The 14881-nt window shown below is 34.8% G+C and overlaps 1 protein-coding gene across 3 annotated transcripts; it reads left to right on the plus strand.

Annotated features, from left to right (window-relative positions):
• Window positions 1-713: 713 nt before the first annotated feature.
• LOC103697601 (quillaic acid 3-O-glycosyltransferase CSL1-like) lies at window positions 714-14033 on the plus strand. 3 transcript variants are annotated; one of them, XM_026801300.4, is made up of 9 exons: window positions 714-1357; window positions 10095-10199; window positions 11677-11808; window positions 11891-12103; window positions 12185-12299; window positions 12396-12580; window positions 12658-13008; window positions 13085-13617; window positions 13746-14033. In XM_026801300.4, the coding sequence occupies exons 1-9, from the start codon at window positions 758-760 to the stop codon at window positions 13747-13749; spliced, it is 2238 nt and encodes a 745-aa protein (XP_026657101.2). In that variant the 5' UTR covers window positions 714-757; the 3' UTR covers window positions 13750-14033. The 3 variants fall into 3 exon arrangements, with proteins under 3 accessions (XP_026657101.2, XP_038986949.1, XP_038986948.1); XM_039131020.3 differs by lacking the exons at window positions 10095-10199; window positions 13746-14033 and having other exon boundaries at window positions 720-1357; window positions 13085-13705; XM_039131021.3 differs by lacking the exons at window positions 11677-11808; window positions 11891-12103; window positions 13746-14033 and having other exon boundaries at window positions 13085-13705.
• The last annotated feature ends 848 nt before the right edge of the window (window positions 14034-14881 follow it).

The following is a 14881-nucleotide window of genomic DNA, read 5'->3' on the forward strand; positions in this document are numbered from 1 at the left end:
TCGGGGCTCGGCCTTTTTCTTTTTCTCTCATTTAGATTCCTGCTAAAAATTTATTTTTTTTTGGATTTTAAATTTTTCCAAAGGCTCGTCGTACATGGACCCCATCAATATGCATCAAATAATTACTGAACTCAATGAATAAGTGAAAGAAACTTTTCTTCTGTTTTAAAACATTGGACTAGGATAGGAACCTAACTGAACGGACTTTTTGAGGGGCACAATTGAGTTACGAAAGCAATTTTTTATTGGGGTTTTTTTTGTATGGATACCCTTCTAAATATCGAATTTTGCATGAATATCCTTCCAAAATCGATATTTGCATGCATACCCTTGTAAAACTCTATTATTGTACAAATGCCCGTAATATAATGGTTCTTCTAACGGTGTTAAAAAAATCATATTTATATTAATTAAAAATAAAATAAAATTTTAAAATTACGCTATTATTCCTGTCTTCTTTTTCTACTATCGGGATCGCAATCTATTTGCATGTCTACCCATTAAGGGTATTTTAGTCATTTTAATTTGAAACCGTTAATTTTTTAACGTCGTTAGATAGCATAGACACATATGCAAAAATAAAAATAAAGAAAAAGTACAATGGCAAAATAAGTGCTTTACGAGGATATACATGTAAATATTAATTTGGAAGGGTATTCATGTAAAATCAAATATTTAGGTGGGTATTTATGTAATTTTTTTTTTTTTTTCAGTGGGGACCGAAGGAACAATGCGCTGAACAAAGACCGAAACAAAAATGAGGAAAGAGAATGATCGGCCACTTCACGAGAACCGGGTGGATCAACCCTTTGCTACCCTTAACCGATTCCACATCCTCGTCCATGTCTCGGTCACCCTCGCCGTGCTCTACTACAGAGTTTCACGGTTGCCACTTCTCCTCCAACTCTCCTTCACCACACTGGCATGGATTCTCCTCATCGGCTCCGAGCTCTTGCTATTTTTCCTGTGGATCCTCGCTCAGGCTTACCGATGGCGACCCATCTCCCGGACCGTGTTTCCTGAGAGACTGCCGGAAGATGGAAGCCTCCCGCCCATCGATGTTTTCATCGTCACGGCTGACCCTGACAAAGAGCCGACCGTCGAGGTGATGAACACACTCATTTCCATCATGTCCCTTGATTATCCTACCAGCAAGCTCCACGTCTACCTCTCCGATGACGGAGGATCACCGATCACTCTGTCTGCTACTAGGCTGGCCTACGATTTTGCCAGATCATGGGTTCCTTTCTGTAGGAGGTACAAGATCGAGACACGGTATCCAGCAGCCTACTTCTCTGGATCTAATGTTGAAAGTGTAGGAAGCCCGGAGTTTCAGGAGGAACGGCAGAGAATCAAGGTATGGTAACTCTCTTGCTCTCCTACAGATTTCTAATTTGCATTATGTCTACGGAAACAACCTTGATAAACGATCACAAGCTGTTGCTTACTCTCAAGTAATTCCTGTATGTTGGCCGGTGGCAGCATAAGAGGTGGGGTGAATTGGGGCTTTTAAAACTTTTAATTAATTCTAAACTTTTGAGTTAATTAAACAAAGTTATATGGATGCGCAACGAAACTTAAACTTAGCAATTGATTAATTCTAATCTAATCAAGATTAAAACTATTAAGCAACAGATAAATGAGCTCAATAAAAGATTAGTCTAAGTTTCCTCAAGCATGCAATTCAATATAATGAATCTTGGTGCAGTTTTATCAAGTGAAACTTCGTTAAATAATTTGAATATACTTGTAACTAAACGATGTGCGAATAAGAGTTAAGTAAGCAATTCAATCAGACATTTGTCTAAGTAAATAAGTGAGGAAATCAAATAATAAAAAGAAGCAACACAAACACAACAATAAGTCAAAAACTTTCAACTTATTAGAACATACAACAGAGAATTCAACTTATGGAGTTAAGCATAGCGGAGAGATAATCTAAACAGAGGAACTAACTTAATACAATCAAGAGTACAGTTCTAATCAAAGTTAGCTAGATAAAGATTAAGCAAGTTAGAACTAGCTAAACAATTTTAACTAGAATTGCAACTGAATGAATAGGCAAGTAAGCTAAATAAGCATTACAAACACACGGAAGTATAGTGGTTCGGTGCCAACTGCACCTACATCCACTCCCCAAGCTCTCTTGGAAATTTCACTATAATCCCCCTGATTATAGTGTGGTTGTTTTCCGAGTTCACAACCCAACTCGTTGTTTTTCCAGAATCACAATGAATCCAAGTTGGTTTTCACAGGCTCACCAACCAAAATCCTTACAAAATTCAATTAAGGTTTGGACCAAACCTTCCCAAAAGTTCCAGCAGCTGAAACTTGTTACAAAATAAGTATTGAAAGAATTAAAGTACAAATACTATTGCTCAATAAATAAAAATATGTTGATTATGTTACAAGAGAGCACAAGAAAGTTGTGGGTGGTTTGAATGATGTCGTGGGTGCTTCACCAACTTTCAGAGCTGTGGAATGTTGAATGCTTGCAATAAAAATTTTAAGGATTTCACTTGGTTGCTTACTCCTATGCTCTGGTTTTGGGGGCTCTTTAATGATTTGAATGTTGGGTAGTTGAGCTCATTTCAATCTGAGGTAGTTTTCTTGTATTTATAGCCTTTGATGTGGTAGGAACTTGATTCTAGCCGTTAGAGACAAAAACTAGCCGTTAGAAAGTGGTTTTCCTTGAACTTTTTCATAAAAAACTAGTCGTTGTCACTTCCAGCAGAGTTGGAGTCGTATCGGCCAGTCTAGAAGTCATCTCGCATATGGATTTACCAAAAAATAGGCTTCTATCTTTCTATGAGGCATCTCATGCCTGTAGGAGACGTCTTGTGCTTCTGCAGGAGCCATCTCGCGCTTCTGCAGGAGCTGTCTCGCGCTCTGCAGGAGCTATATCCTGGTCATCTCCTAGACTGTTTCTTTGGATTTTTCTTTGAATTGCTCCTCCAACTTGAATCCTTTGAACTTGAAACTTGGACCAATGAAGTGTAGCTTTCTTCTAACTTTTCTTGAGAACTTTTGAGGCTTTCTTGTATCCTTCCAACTTGCTATGTTCTTTACAAAACAAATTATCTTTCTTTTTGCAACACAAACATTAGAAATTGCACCACAAAATTTTGGGATCATCAAAATCAATTCTAGGATAGACCACAAAACTTTAAGTATATGCAAGTGAAAAAATAGAATGTGTCTAAGGACAAATACATAGCTAAGTTTCATGATGTAATTACATGTAACTTCAAGAACATCATGATAATGCTTTAGAGTTAATCAGCATAACATAATCAACATATTTCAATCTAAGCTGATTTATATTCAATTCAAAATATAAAGCATTATGAAAATATACTCAGATATTTCATCCTCTTTTTGATAGCAGCAAAAAGGTTGTAAAATAATGAAACATAAGCACAAAGCAACAACAAAAAGGTTGCAAAATATTTCTCCTCCTTTTTCATTCAATGTATGTCAAATTATTGCAAGAATATGAATCATGTAACTCAAGGCAATAAAGTCAGAACAAGATAATGAGTAGAGATTAGAGCCAATTAAGATAATTTCAGAGATATCAAAGCGAATTATGATGAGATCACATCAAATTTGATGATTTTAACATTCTTTTAAAGTTTTTTTACCTCTCTTTCAAAAGAGTAAACCTGAAATAATTTCAAAGGTAACAAATATCATCAAAATCAAGGATGAAAAGTTTGACTTTGCGACATTTGAGATATGAGCCAGAAGAGATCTCTAAATATAGATTTCAAAGATAGTTTTCAAATCAAATATAGATGGAATCTTTTTCAAGTTATTTTAAGGAATATCAAGAATGATATTCAAAGAAAGCATGAATGAAAATCCAACCTCTTTTCTTTTTTTTGAAAGATCTTTAATAACATATTAAAGCTTTTTCATTTTTTTTTCTGATATATTAAGTATATAGCAACATGAGAGCAATCTAATTAATTTTCAGAGTATAGTATAATAGCAGATAAAGATCAAAACTCATATACTCGAAAAACATAAGATCATGTTGAATCATTAATTCTTAATGACTTCAAAGTTCTTCTATGATATAAAAGCATTAAGGCTCAAAGTTCTTCTATGATATAAAAGCATTAAGGCGCAGATACCAAAACATTAATTCATGCAAATTGTGATACATCTTAGAGTATACATAAAATCCAAAACTTTGAAAGTTCTTTTAGAGCTCTTTTAAAAATTTTCTTTTACTCCTTTAAAGAGGAACATCTATTGATATATATAAAAATGAATTGGCACAGGATTGAAACTTTAAAGCTCAAGCCAATAAGAACTCATTAGTATATTCCAAAGTAAATTTCTGATACTAAGACAAATGAAATCCTTTTCAATTAGTTTTCAAAATAAATGATTTACCAATTAAGTACCCATGAAAATCCAACTTCCAAAAGATATTCAATGAAGCACAAAGTCTGATACCAAAATATGCTTAAATTGGTATCAATTTTAAACCAATTAGACATTAAAAGTATACTAAAAGTTCTTTGCCAAATTTACATAGAGTACCCTTTAATGATTTAGCTTTAAGAACATTCATTTCTCTTTCATTTATGTAAGGCTCTTGATATCAATTCATGTTTTGTAAGTAAAACAGTTAAATTCAGAAATTGACAAGAATGATCATGAATCAAAGATAAAACATTCAAGGTATGCATCAAATGAAAGCGACTTTTGAATAAGATGCAGAATGCAAAGAGATTGAATATCTAAAGCTCCCCCTCAATAGATGCATTCTTCTTTAAATATTCTTTTCTTTTATTAAATTTTAGATTTTGATGCTAAGTGTGAATAAAACTAAAATTCTATAATATCAAGAATGTAAAGTGATCTAAAGTTTTTCAAAATTTATACCGATCACTCTTTTTAATCTTTTAAGTGCAAGTTATGCTTCCTCTTAATTTTTGAAAATATGCACTAAAATATTAATCAGAAAATAATTCTTTTGAAGCTCAAATTTTTTTCAAAAGCAATTACATTTTTTCTTTAAGAATTATTTGAGTGATTTGAAATATTTCTAGCTTTAGGATCATTCACCCTCATTTAAAAATAACTTTTTCTTTTAATGATAGAAGCACATAATTATACAGAAGAAAAATATATAAAAGATCATTCAAGTGTATATTTATAAAATTCAATTTCTTAGTCATAGTTTCACAGCAATGTATGCAAGAAACACAATAATTTTTTCTAATATCAAAATAAAATTATATATTTAAAAATATTTGTTCGCAATCAAGATCATTGAAAAACACATCCTTAGCATTTAACTATGCCATCTTTTTATCTAATTTTTCCCATTTTCCTTCAAGATTGGGAAGAGACACACCATCAATAATCTGTAGGTATGTGAGGTCGATTAACTATAACACTCAACATATCATAGTCTAGTGCTTTAATTAAAATATGCATGCGTACTTTCCAATAAGTATAATTCAAACCATTGAAAAGTGGAGGTCTATTCGTGGATTGTCCCTTGGCTAAAGAGGTCCCATTAAGGGCTGCCATAGATTTTTAACTCGTTGACAGTTAGGTCAATGACAGACTTGAATACCAGGCTTTATACCACTTGTTGCCTAGCTATGTAGCCCAAGAGGAGGGGGTGAATTGAGTTTTTCAAAAACTTTAAGTAATTGCAGCGGAATTAAATACTTGATGGAAGAAGATAAATTTTTGCAGTAAACTAATAAACAGATATGCTAAAGATAAATGCAAATAAAATAATCAACACAAACACAAGATATTTATAGTGGTTTGGTGCCATTCTTCCTACGCCTATGTCCACTCCCCCAAAACTTTCTTCTGAAGAGTTTCACTATAATTTATAATCCAAAGTACAACCCAATTATCTTTCGGGTTTACAACTAAACCCAATTGATTTTCTCAGGTTAATTAACCAAAATCTTCAACTGATTGTTTTTCGGATTCACAATCAACTCAATTAATTTTTCAGGCTATCAACCAAAATCTTCTTCGAACCCAGCCACAACACAATCCAATTCAAAGTTGGATGGACCTTTTTCTAAGTTTCAATTTTTGAAACTAGTTACAACAAAATATGAAAGAATTAAAGCACAGTAAAGTACAGCTCCTAAACAATGAATGCGAACGTGTTGCTCTTGATGGCGCTTGACCAACTCTTTGGCGTATAAGATTTGATCGTTCAACTCAAAATGCTCTTGAATAATTTTCTCGTTGAGGTTCTCTTCTTTTTCTTTTCTTTTCTTGCTCTTAGTGGATTTTCCTTCATAGTGCTTGAGCTCTTATTTTTCTTTGGTGTTCTCATACATTTATACTCTTTAGAGATGGTTGGAAAATTTTTCTAGCTGTTAGACAATTAATAGAGCCATTGTGAGACAAAAACAACCATTTTGATTCACAGAAAAATTGGCATTATTGTTGTCAGGCGTAGAGAGCAACACGCCATTTTTTAGGACCAACTTGGGATTTTTAAAAGTCAACTCGTGATCTTCAGGAGTCATCTCGAGCTTACTTTTGTTTTTTCTGCATTTTGTCTTTCTTCTGTGGCACTTGTACAGTCGGCTTTCTTAGTTTAAGAGTTGACTCGTTAGATGACTAAGGTCGACTCATTGCTTTTGGGGGTCGACTCTTCAACGACTAAGTTTTGCTACTTTATATCTTTCCACTCTGGCTGTTCTAGGGTCGGCTTGACTATTTTTGAGGCCGACGCTAATTTGACTGGAGTCGGCTCGTGAATTTTATGGGTCAACTCGCCAACGCGATGATTTTCTCAAGTCTCTATCTTTTCTCTGTGCCCATTTTGGGGTCGACTCGCTTTTGTCTAGGGTCGACTCTTGCTAAATTAGAATCGGCTTGAGTACTTCATGAGTCGACTCATCAATATGATTAATTTTTATGGCTTTCTATCTATCCTTGAGACTGTTTTGAGGTACACTCGCAATCTACTGGAGTCAGCTCATGAAGGCTTATCAGTTAGCGATCGTGTGCCTGGGTCGACTCGTTGCAAACTTTTGTATGTGAGCTTTCAAGAAATATTTTTATAGCCTTTTGGAATTCAGTTTCTTGATGTGGAGCTTGAAATAGATGATCTTTACTTGAGAGTGGTTGAAGGCCTTCTTCTTGCTTTTTGAAATTGATCAATTAAACTCGAAGTAGTAAATTAGTCAACTTTTGAATCAATTGTTTTGCATTATCAAAATCAATTTTTTAGGGTTAACAACAATTATTTTTAGAATACCCCAAGAAATAGGTTATTTGTGGAATTAGGTGGTATGGTCATGGACAAATTGATCATACTTTTAATGAAGGTACTGCAACCAAATATAAATATTTTCTTCATGACCGAGTATAACTTTTTCATCAAAGTTTTGAATTTACTCCCTATCAAATTAGAAACATCATTGTTCCTTAGGAAGGAATTTCACCAAATAGAGACATGGATGGAAAAGTTTGGGTAGGCAAAAGCAACTTTTGAACATCGATGTATCCATATTTTATAAAATTAGTCTTTAGATAATCCAACTAGTTCTCCAACTTTTTTGTATCAGCAACTCCGTTATGCACAAGTATCTTGATTCAATCTTTTGACTTTTAGAGGTTGAACGGGGATATTTTGAGCACAGATATGTTGATTCTCCACTTCATTGGATGATTGATGGTCATCACCAAATATTGGAGATAGCTTCACAATGGAGTTTTGGTTTAGACCTAAAGGCTTAGTGGAGAGAAGAGCTCTATTCATTGTGTGATCTTCTCCTCATATAGAAGATCGAGATGAGTCTTCTCATCATCATCTCTTGTGGTAGAAGCCATTGTCCTTGTCTATCCTCCAATGTGCATCGAGCATCAAAAGCCTTTTTTCCATCCATTTATATAGACCATCCGCTAGGGCTCCACAAAGTTATAACCATAGACTTTGATACTACTTGGATCTAACTGGAGAGTGAAGAAAGCAATTCTTCCAATCCATTTAACTCAGAACTCTCCCTAAATGATAATAGTAAAATAATACAAATTTTGAAAGTAGAGTTTTAGATCTCTTTTGTTTTCACTCATTTTTAATAGCATTATAATAGTAACTTTATCTATAATAATGATGTCCGAGTCCCCAAATCCAGGTTTGGTTCATCTTCTAATTAAAGAAGGTTATATTTCTTCTAAAATAGTAAGTGACCGGTGGAAATAATCATTGAAAAGCTAAAATCCTTTTGGATCTAGATCTCAACTTCTACATAAAATTTATGGTGTGTCATGTTACCTAATTCCTCACAGATTGAAGATATGATAGTTAAAAGTTTTTCAGTCATTAAATGTAATTCGATTGAGTATTTTGGAAATCTCAATGGTCTCGAAATGGGGTCATCTTGAACTCGGCAAGCTTGTCAACTACTCACCACATCATAGATCTCAAGAAGTATCCATTTCCTGCATCCGTGCGCCCCCCCCCCCCCCCCCCCCCCCCCCCCCCCCCCCAAAAAAAAAGGAAAAAGCTAGAAACAAACAAGTTATATGAAAGTTTGTAGTTCATACATTTTACTACATGAACTAGCCCTAGATGTAGTAGATCTTGCTCTAAACTCTATTTAGACCTACCAAAAATGGTCAAATCAATTCATGACAAGTCCAATTATCCTCCTAGATCAAATAATTACCTTATAAACTCTAGGAGATATGCATGAACTATGATTAAAATGATGCTTTGAAATTCTAAAATATTTAGGAACACTTAATTAAAGCTTAATGACAACTAATTATAGATAAATAATGATTACAATTTGACTAGACTTCAACCTACTGACTTATAATATCGAACAATCATATGGGAGGTCTAAGATAGACTAATATGATATGTTTGTTACATTGCTCCTATCTTAGGCATCTCTATCTTATAAACTCATCCTTGATTAATTTCTTTTATTATCATTTCTCTAGAATTCCATGTCTTCGATCCCATAACTTTGTACGACGTCCACTAAATAATTTGCATTTTATTGAATGTAGATGATGCAATCCAAGAACAAATGACCTTGGTGTTTTATAGAGAAATAAGGATATTTAAATATATCGCGAAAAGATTCTTTTAGTTCCAAACAAAAGGATTTCTTGAAACATTTTTTGTTAAAATTAAAACATTAAATCAAATTTTGAGTTCAATTATGCCCTAAGGATCTAAAATGTTAAGTTCTGGTCCTTTCAAATCAAATGCTAATGGTATAGAGTTGACTGGATTAATGATATATAGGCATAATTAGGTCGTGCAATAATTGTGTGGGTTTTAGGAGCTGGAGGATAGGATGTGAGAGTGTTAAAATGATACTAACAATACTTATCGTCACAACATTAATAGAAATTTGAGATGAAGTTCCAAATTCATCAATCTTGCTAATTGTCTCTTTTCCTTTTTGTGGATATTGACTTTGTATCGAACAAATGACAATCTAATAATGGTCAATCATTTGAAGAAATCTTAGTTGTGTAATGGAATGAAGCAGCATGGATTGAAGTTTCTCAAGAATATGTTGAAAATTTCTTGTTTGTTCTTTAAGCTTATATGCTCATTTTTTTGAATCCTCCATCTATATCCTTCCTTTTGGTTCTGGACAAGACATCTTCATATAAGTGAAGTAACCTCTTATGATCTTTAAGAAGTTCATCATTTACATCTTTTTATACCATAATGTTGGAAAGGAGATGCATTTTCAAAAAGAGAAATAGGATAAAAGGATGATAGATTGAAATGATTCCCTGATAATAGCTAATGTCAAAATTGTGGGCATTTACAAAAAAATGAGGAAGAGAGATTTGGATGGAGGGGAAGATAGTAGAAGAAGGGAAATTTCAAGTAGAATCAACTGTTATAATCTTAGGAATAAACTCTCCAATTTTTAGTTCTTTATTCATTTTGTTTATTTGACTTAATGTGGAGACTATATAACTCTTCATATCCCTTGCATTAATACATAACTACTTTTTGAAGGATACAAATGATAATTGTCTTTATAAATTTTAAGATATTTATGGATAAAGTATAACTAATAATAATCAATGATATATGTTGATTAATGCAGCTTTTGTATGAGTCCTTTAAGAAAAATGTGGAGAAGGAAAAGGACAAGACTAAAAGTACTCAAGTTATGACCAAAAGAGTTCAAGATCAACCTTCTTGTATTGAGGTAAATTCGACTACTACAATAGCATCATGAACAATGGTCGGCTTACAAATATATTAACTCTCCGTGTTCTTTTGACCAATAACTACAAGTAAAGTTTCATAAGATTATAGTCTTCTTCTGACAAGCTGCCAATTTCTTGTACTTGATAGAGAGCATAGGTATTTGCTTGTTACCTTTTAAATTTGCCTTGAACCATCAAGCTAATCATAGCTAAGTTATAGATTACTTCTTAAGCTACATTTTAGAAAACTCCCTTTATAGCTTTAATTTTTCCTACAAATTCTCTAAAAAAATTTCAAAGAGTCTCATTAAAATCTATCAAACCATTAAACAAGTCCAATAGGAATTTAACTATAATACTTGTTATCTAGGAGGGTCTTCTAGACCTTTATGGACCACTTAAGCCACTTTAGGTACAGCTAGATAAGGTATGGAAATAAAATATGTACCATCCAAATCTCAATGGCAACATGTAACCTACTAAAATTTCTTTTCTAGATAATGATATTCATTTTTAATGCTTCAAGTTTCAAAACAATTAGATTTGATGAAAAATATAGTAAATCAACCTAGTAAAGACTAATTAGAGTCATCTAAAAAGACCTACCAATAACTTGGAAAATATATATCTGTGTACTTGTGTGCATCAAAATATATTTGTCTATTGAAGTGCTAAGTGTTATTAAGCATCATTTTAGAAGACATTCTTTGGAGAACAAAATCAAATGTGTTCTTGAAATGTTTTTTCATTGAAACTTTTACAATTTGTGAAAAAAATGACCTAAATCTACAAAAATAAAAAATGAAGCAGGTCTTATTAGATGATAGACTAATCGTCCCTTTCATAATTTATTCATATATGAAGCAAGAGATATGTTAGCAATTTTCTTAAGGCATGCAGTAAGGTGGCCTTAATTGGCTATAGAACTATAACTAAGATGAGCTCTATTAGTTTTGCTAATTTTAATGAACAACAAATCAATTTTCATTTATTGTCTTTTTGTTTTGCTTTTTTTTTTTGGAGGAAATGAGCTGGAGCCAGATTCAATTTATCAAATTATTGATTCGGAGTCAGTAGATTACTCTCACTTTCCTTTTCAAGAAAACAAAAAACAATAACTGAATTTTTAATTTGACTTCATCTAGTTAATTATAATTATTTACACATACAATTTTATTGGTCTGAAAAGTTTGGGCCCCTTGTCATATTATCTGTACAAAAAGTGTGATAGATTAGGTTTTAAGTGCCAAAGGTTGATTAATGTTATTGGTTTATTTTTAATTAGAATCATACTATGACAGATTCTGTAATATGACTAGGCTAATATTTTGATCCATTAATCCTTTTCCCTTTTTGCTCAAATTTAAGTTTTGGTAGTTTACTCCAAGTTCCCCATCCATGTAATAGGGAAATCAACCACTTTCCTGTTAAACAATTTGATTCGTGGAATCTAAGAACATTTTGGCTTGCACTTAGATAATCAAAGGCGACCAAGAAATGAGTACCTCCTTTGAGAAACAAGCAGAGATACCACTACTAGTCTATGTCTCCCGTGAGAAAAGAAAGAACCATCCTCACCACTTCAAGGCTGGTGCATTGAATGTCCTTGTGAGCTTTCTTTCTCACCTCTTTATATTCTCTCTCTTATAGTCTCTGAGAACAATAATGGTCAACGTTATCTTCGTTGCAGCTTCGCATCTCAGGCATAATAAGCAATTCTCCTTATATATTAGTATTAGACTGTGACATGTACACCAACAACCCAGCATCTGTACGACAGGCAATGTGCTTCCACCTTGATCCCCATTTATCCCCTTCGTTAGCTTTTGTTCAATTCCCTCAAAATTTCCACAATATTAGCAAGAATGACATATATTGTGCTGAATTGAGGTCGGTTTTCGAGGTACATATCCAACCAAGAAGAATGGCATGTGTTTTTCTTAAAAGGTTTTGATAACAAGAAGGAAAGTGAGTTTCTTTGCAGATTCAATGGAAGGGCTGTGATGGGCTCAAGGGGCCAATACTCTCTGGCACAGGCTTCTACATCAAAAGAAATGCATTGTATGGAGCCAGACCAGGCCAAAAGTCAACAAGAGAAGGTGATATTAGACATTTTGATGCAAAGAAGCCTGGATGACCATTAACCATTGCATGCTTCCATTACTCTGCACTAAAGATCAGATGTTATTTTACAGGGTTCAACTCGACCGAGATAGCAGAACTCAAACAAAGTTTTGGTTCCTCCAATGAGTTTATCGCATCGTTTCTTCATAACAGAAGAAATGATCTTGACAACAGAGCAACAACATACGCATGCTCACAAGAAGCCACACTTCTGGCTTCTTGTACATATGAGATTGATACTCAATGGGGTGAACAGGCAAGTCTCTGGCAAATGATACGTAAAGATGCTATTAATGACTTCATATCTATCTCATTGCATATCTCTGTCCCCAGATGGGATTCTTGTATGGTTCAGTAGTTGAGGACTACTTCACAGGCTTTCATTTGCACTGCCGAGGTTGGAACTCAGCCTACTATATCCCTCCAAGCCCTGCATTTCTTGGCAGCGTTCCCACTAGCTTCAGTGACACTCTGATCCAGAGAAAGAGATGGATGTATGGATTGCTCGAAGTGGGATTCTCAAGATTTTGCCCTCTCACTTTTGGTATTTCAAGTGCAACTTGTATGCTTCAGAACATGTGCTATGCCTGGCAGGCATTCCAGCCCTTAGACTCATTTTCTCTGTTGTGCTATGGCATCATCCCCCAGTTGTGCTTCTTGAATGGCATCTCCTTGTTTCCTGAGGTAAAGGAAAAAAAATATCTCCACTTTCCAAGCTGTATTTGGCATTTCTCTTTAACTACTTGACCTGCTGCTCTAGGTTTCCAGCCCATGGTTTGCTGCCTTCGTGGCGGTGCATCTATCTTCCTTGTCTCAACATCTAAGGGAGGTCCTTTACTCCAAAGGATCTCTAAGGACATGGTGGAATGAGCTGAGATTTTGGATGATAATTTCTGTAACAGCCCATCTCTTTGCATGTTTAAATATAATCATGAAGTTGGTTGGCATGAAGGGAGTAATCAACTTCGATCTTACAAACAAAGCAGTGAGGGAGACGCAAATCCAAATGTATGAGAATGGGATTTTTGATTTTGAAGGAACGTCACTGTTACTCATCCCACTGACAACCCTCAGCATCCTAAATGTGGCTACATTGATTGGAGGGGGATGTCGTGTGATCGTGCAGAAAAGCCTCCATGATTTGTTTGGACAGCTTTACATCTCGTGTTTTATACTGCTCATCAGCTATCCAGTGCTTGAAGGGATCATAATAAGAAGAGACAAGGGTAGAGTTCCAACTTCCATCACCTTGTGGTCTATTATGTTGACTGTGATCCTTCTGCTTTTGTTTGGGTAACGGTCTCTGACATTCTCATGTCTTTTCTACTTGTTTGCATTCACTATATAAGTGCCTACAGGATACTCTTCATAGTCTTTTATACTCTGATGTATTTTTGTAGTTGTTTGTATGCACTAAATAGGTAAAAGATAATCTCTGGTTGGGGTGCTGGGTTGATATGCGCCCACCTAAATAGACTACTCATCTATGAATCCAACAAGATTTCCAGCCCAATTTTGCTGAATATTATCCAACAGCTCTGGAGGGAGATGTCCTACTTGCATCTGACAACCGGTCAGTCCTCCCCAGCCCCACCCTAATATAATTAGTTTGGATGAAATCTTTAGGGTGATCACTTCATGACTTGAAACCTGATCCCCATTTGTAAGCGATGAGGTATATACAATAATCTTTTGAAGTTCATTGTGGATACCATATGTGCAATTAACTATGAGCTACGTGGTAAAAGATAAGGGTTTAGACCCGCTAGCAATGATTGACAAGAACTTTTTTTCTTTTTGGTAAGGTGGAAAGCGATCAATCCTCTACAACAGAGTTACAAGTGACCAGATGAAACCAACTCAACATATACCGCAGATCCTGCAAATATTTTTTTATTTGCATTGCTACTAAAATGGTCTTGATGCAGGTCTAAATGGGTAATTTGCAGACCATAGATGCTGAAATTAAGATCCATATTACTACTTTCTTTTCCTAACTCTCTGAAAGTTCTAATCTAAACATAAAATTTAAAGAGTTTCCTCTTGACTTATGGTCCAAGAAGTCAATGAAACAAAGAGCCATCTTTTGTACCCTCTCATCAATAGATAGACCCAATATTTACCCCACAATTAGTATCATTAGTATCCTGCTCAGCAGACATAATATGAGAATAGGCCCAAAAAAGGCTGAAGTCGGCAGGCCCAAACAACTTTAGCCTAGGGCCCAAAAAAAAATTATATAACAGAGGATCACGATCACGATCCTCTGCTTGTGCATTATGGGGATGAAGACACCGTGGTAGCTCTGTGCCAACCCTACGGCCTCTTGAATGGCCGCCGATTCTGCTCAACCGCCGTGACAATCGTGGCGGTGAACGAGCTACAGCCATTCGAAAACTGCTTATAAATTCTCTTTCTCTGCCACCGAGTCACCATCATTTTCATCCCCTTCTACCTTCTTCTCCGGCGACCAGGGTGCCGCCTCGGCCAAGCGCTGCCGCTAGAGTCTCCTCCTTTTCCTCTAAGACCACCGACGAACCTATTTCTCCCTCTTCTT

The sequence above is a fragment of the Phoenix dactylifera genome, chromosome 13 (genome assembly GCF_051530095.1).
Source record: "Phoenix dactylifera cultivar Ajwa chromosome 13, Ajwa_hap1_PhDact_Kaust_v1.1, whole genome shotgun sequence".
In the NCBI taxonomy this organism is placed as follows: Eukaryota; Viridiplantae; Streptophyta; class Magnoliopsida; order Arecales; family Arecaceae; genus Phoenix; species Phoenix dactylifera.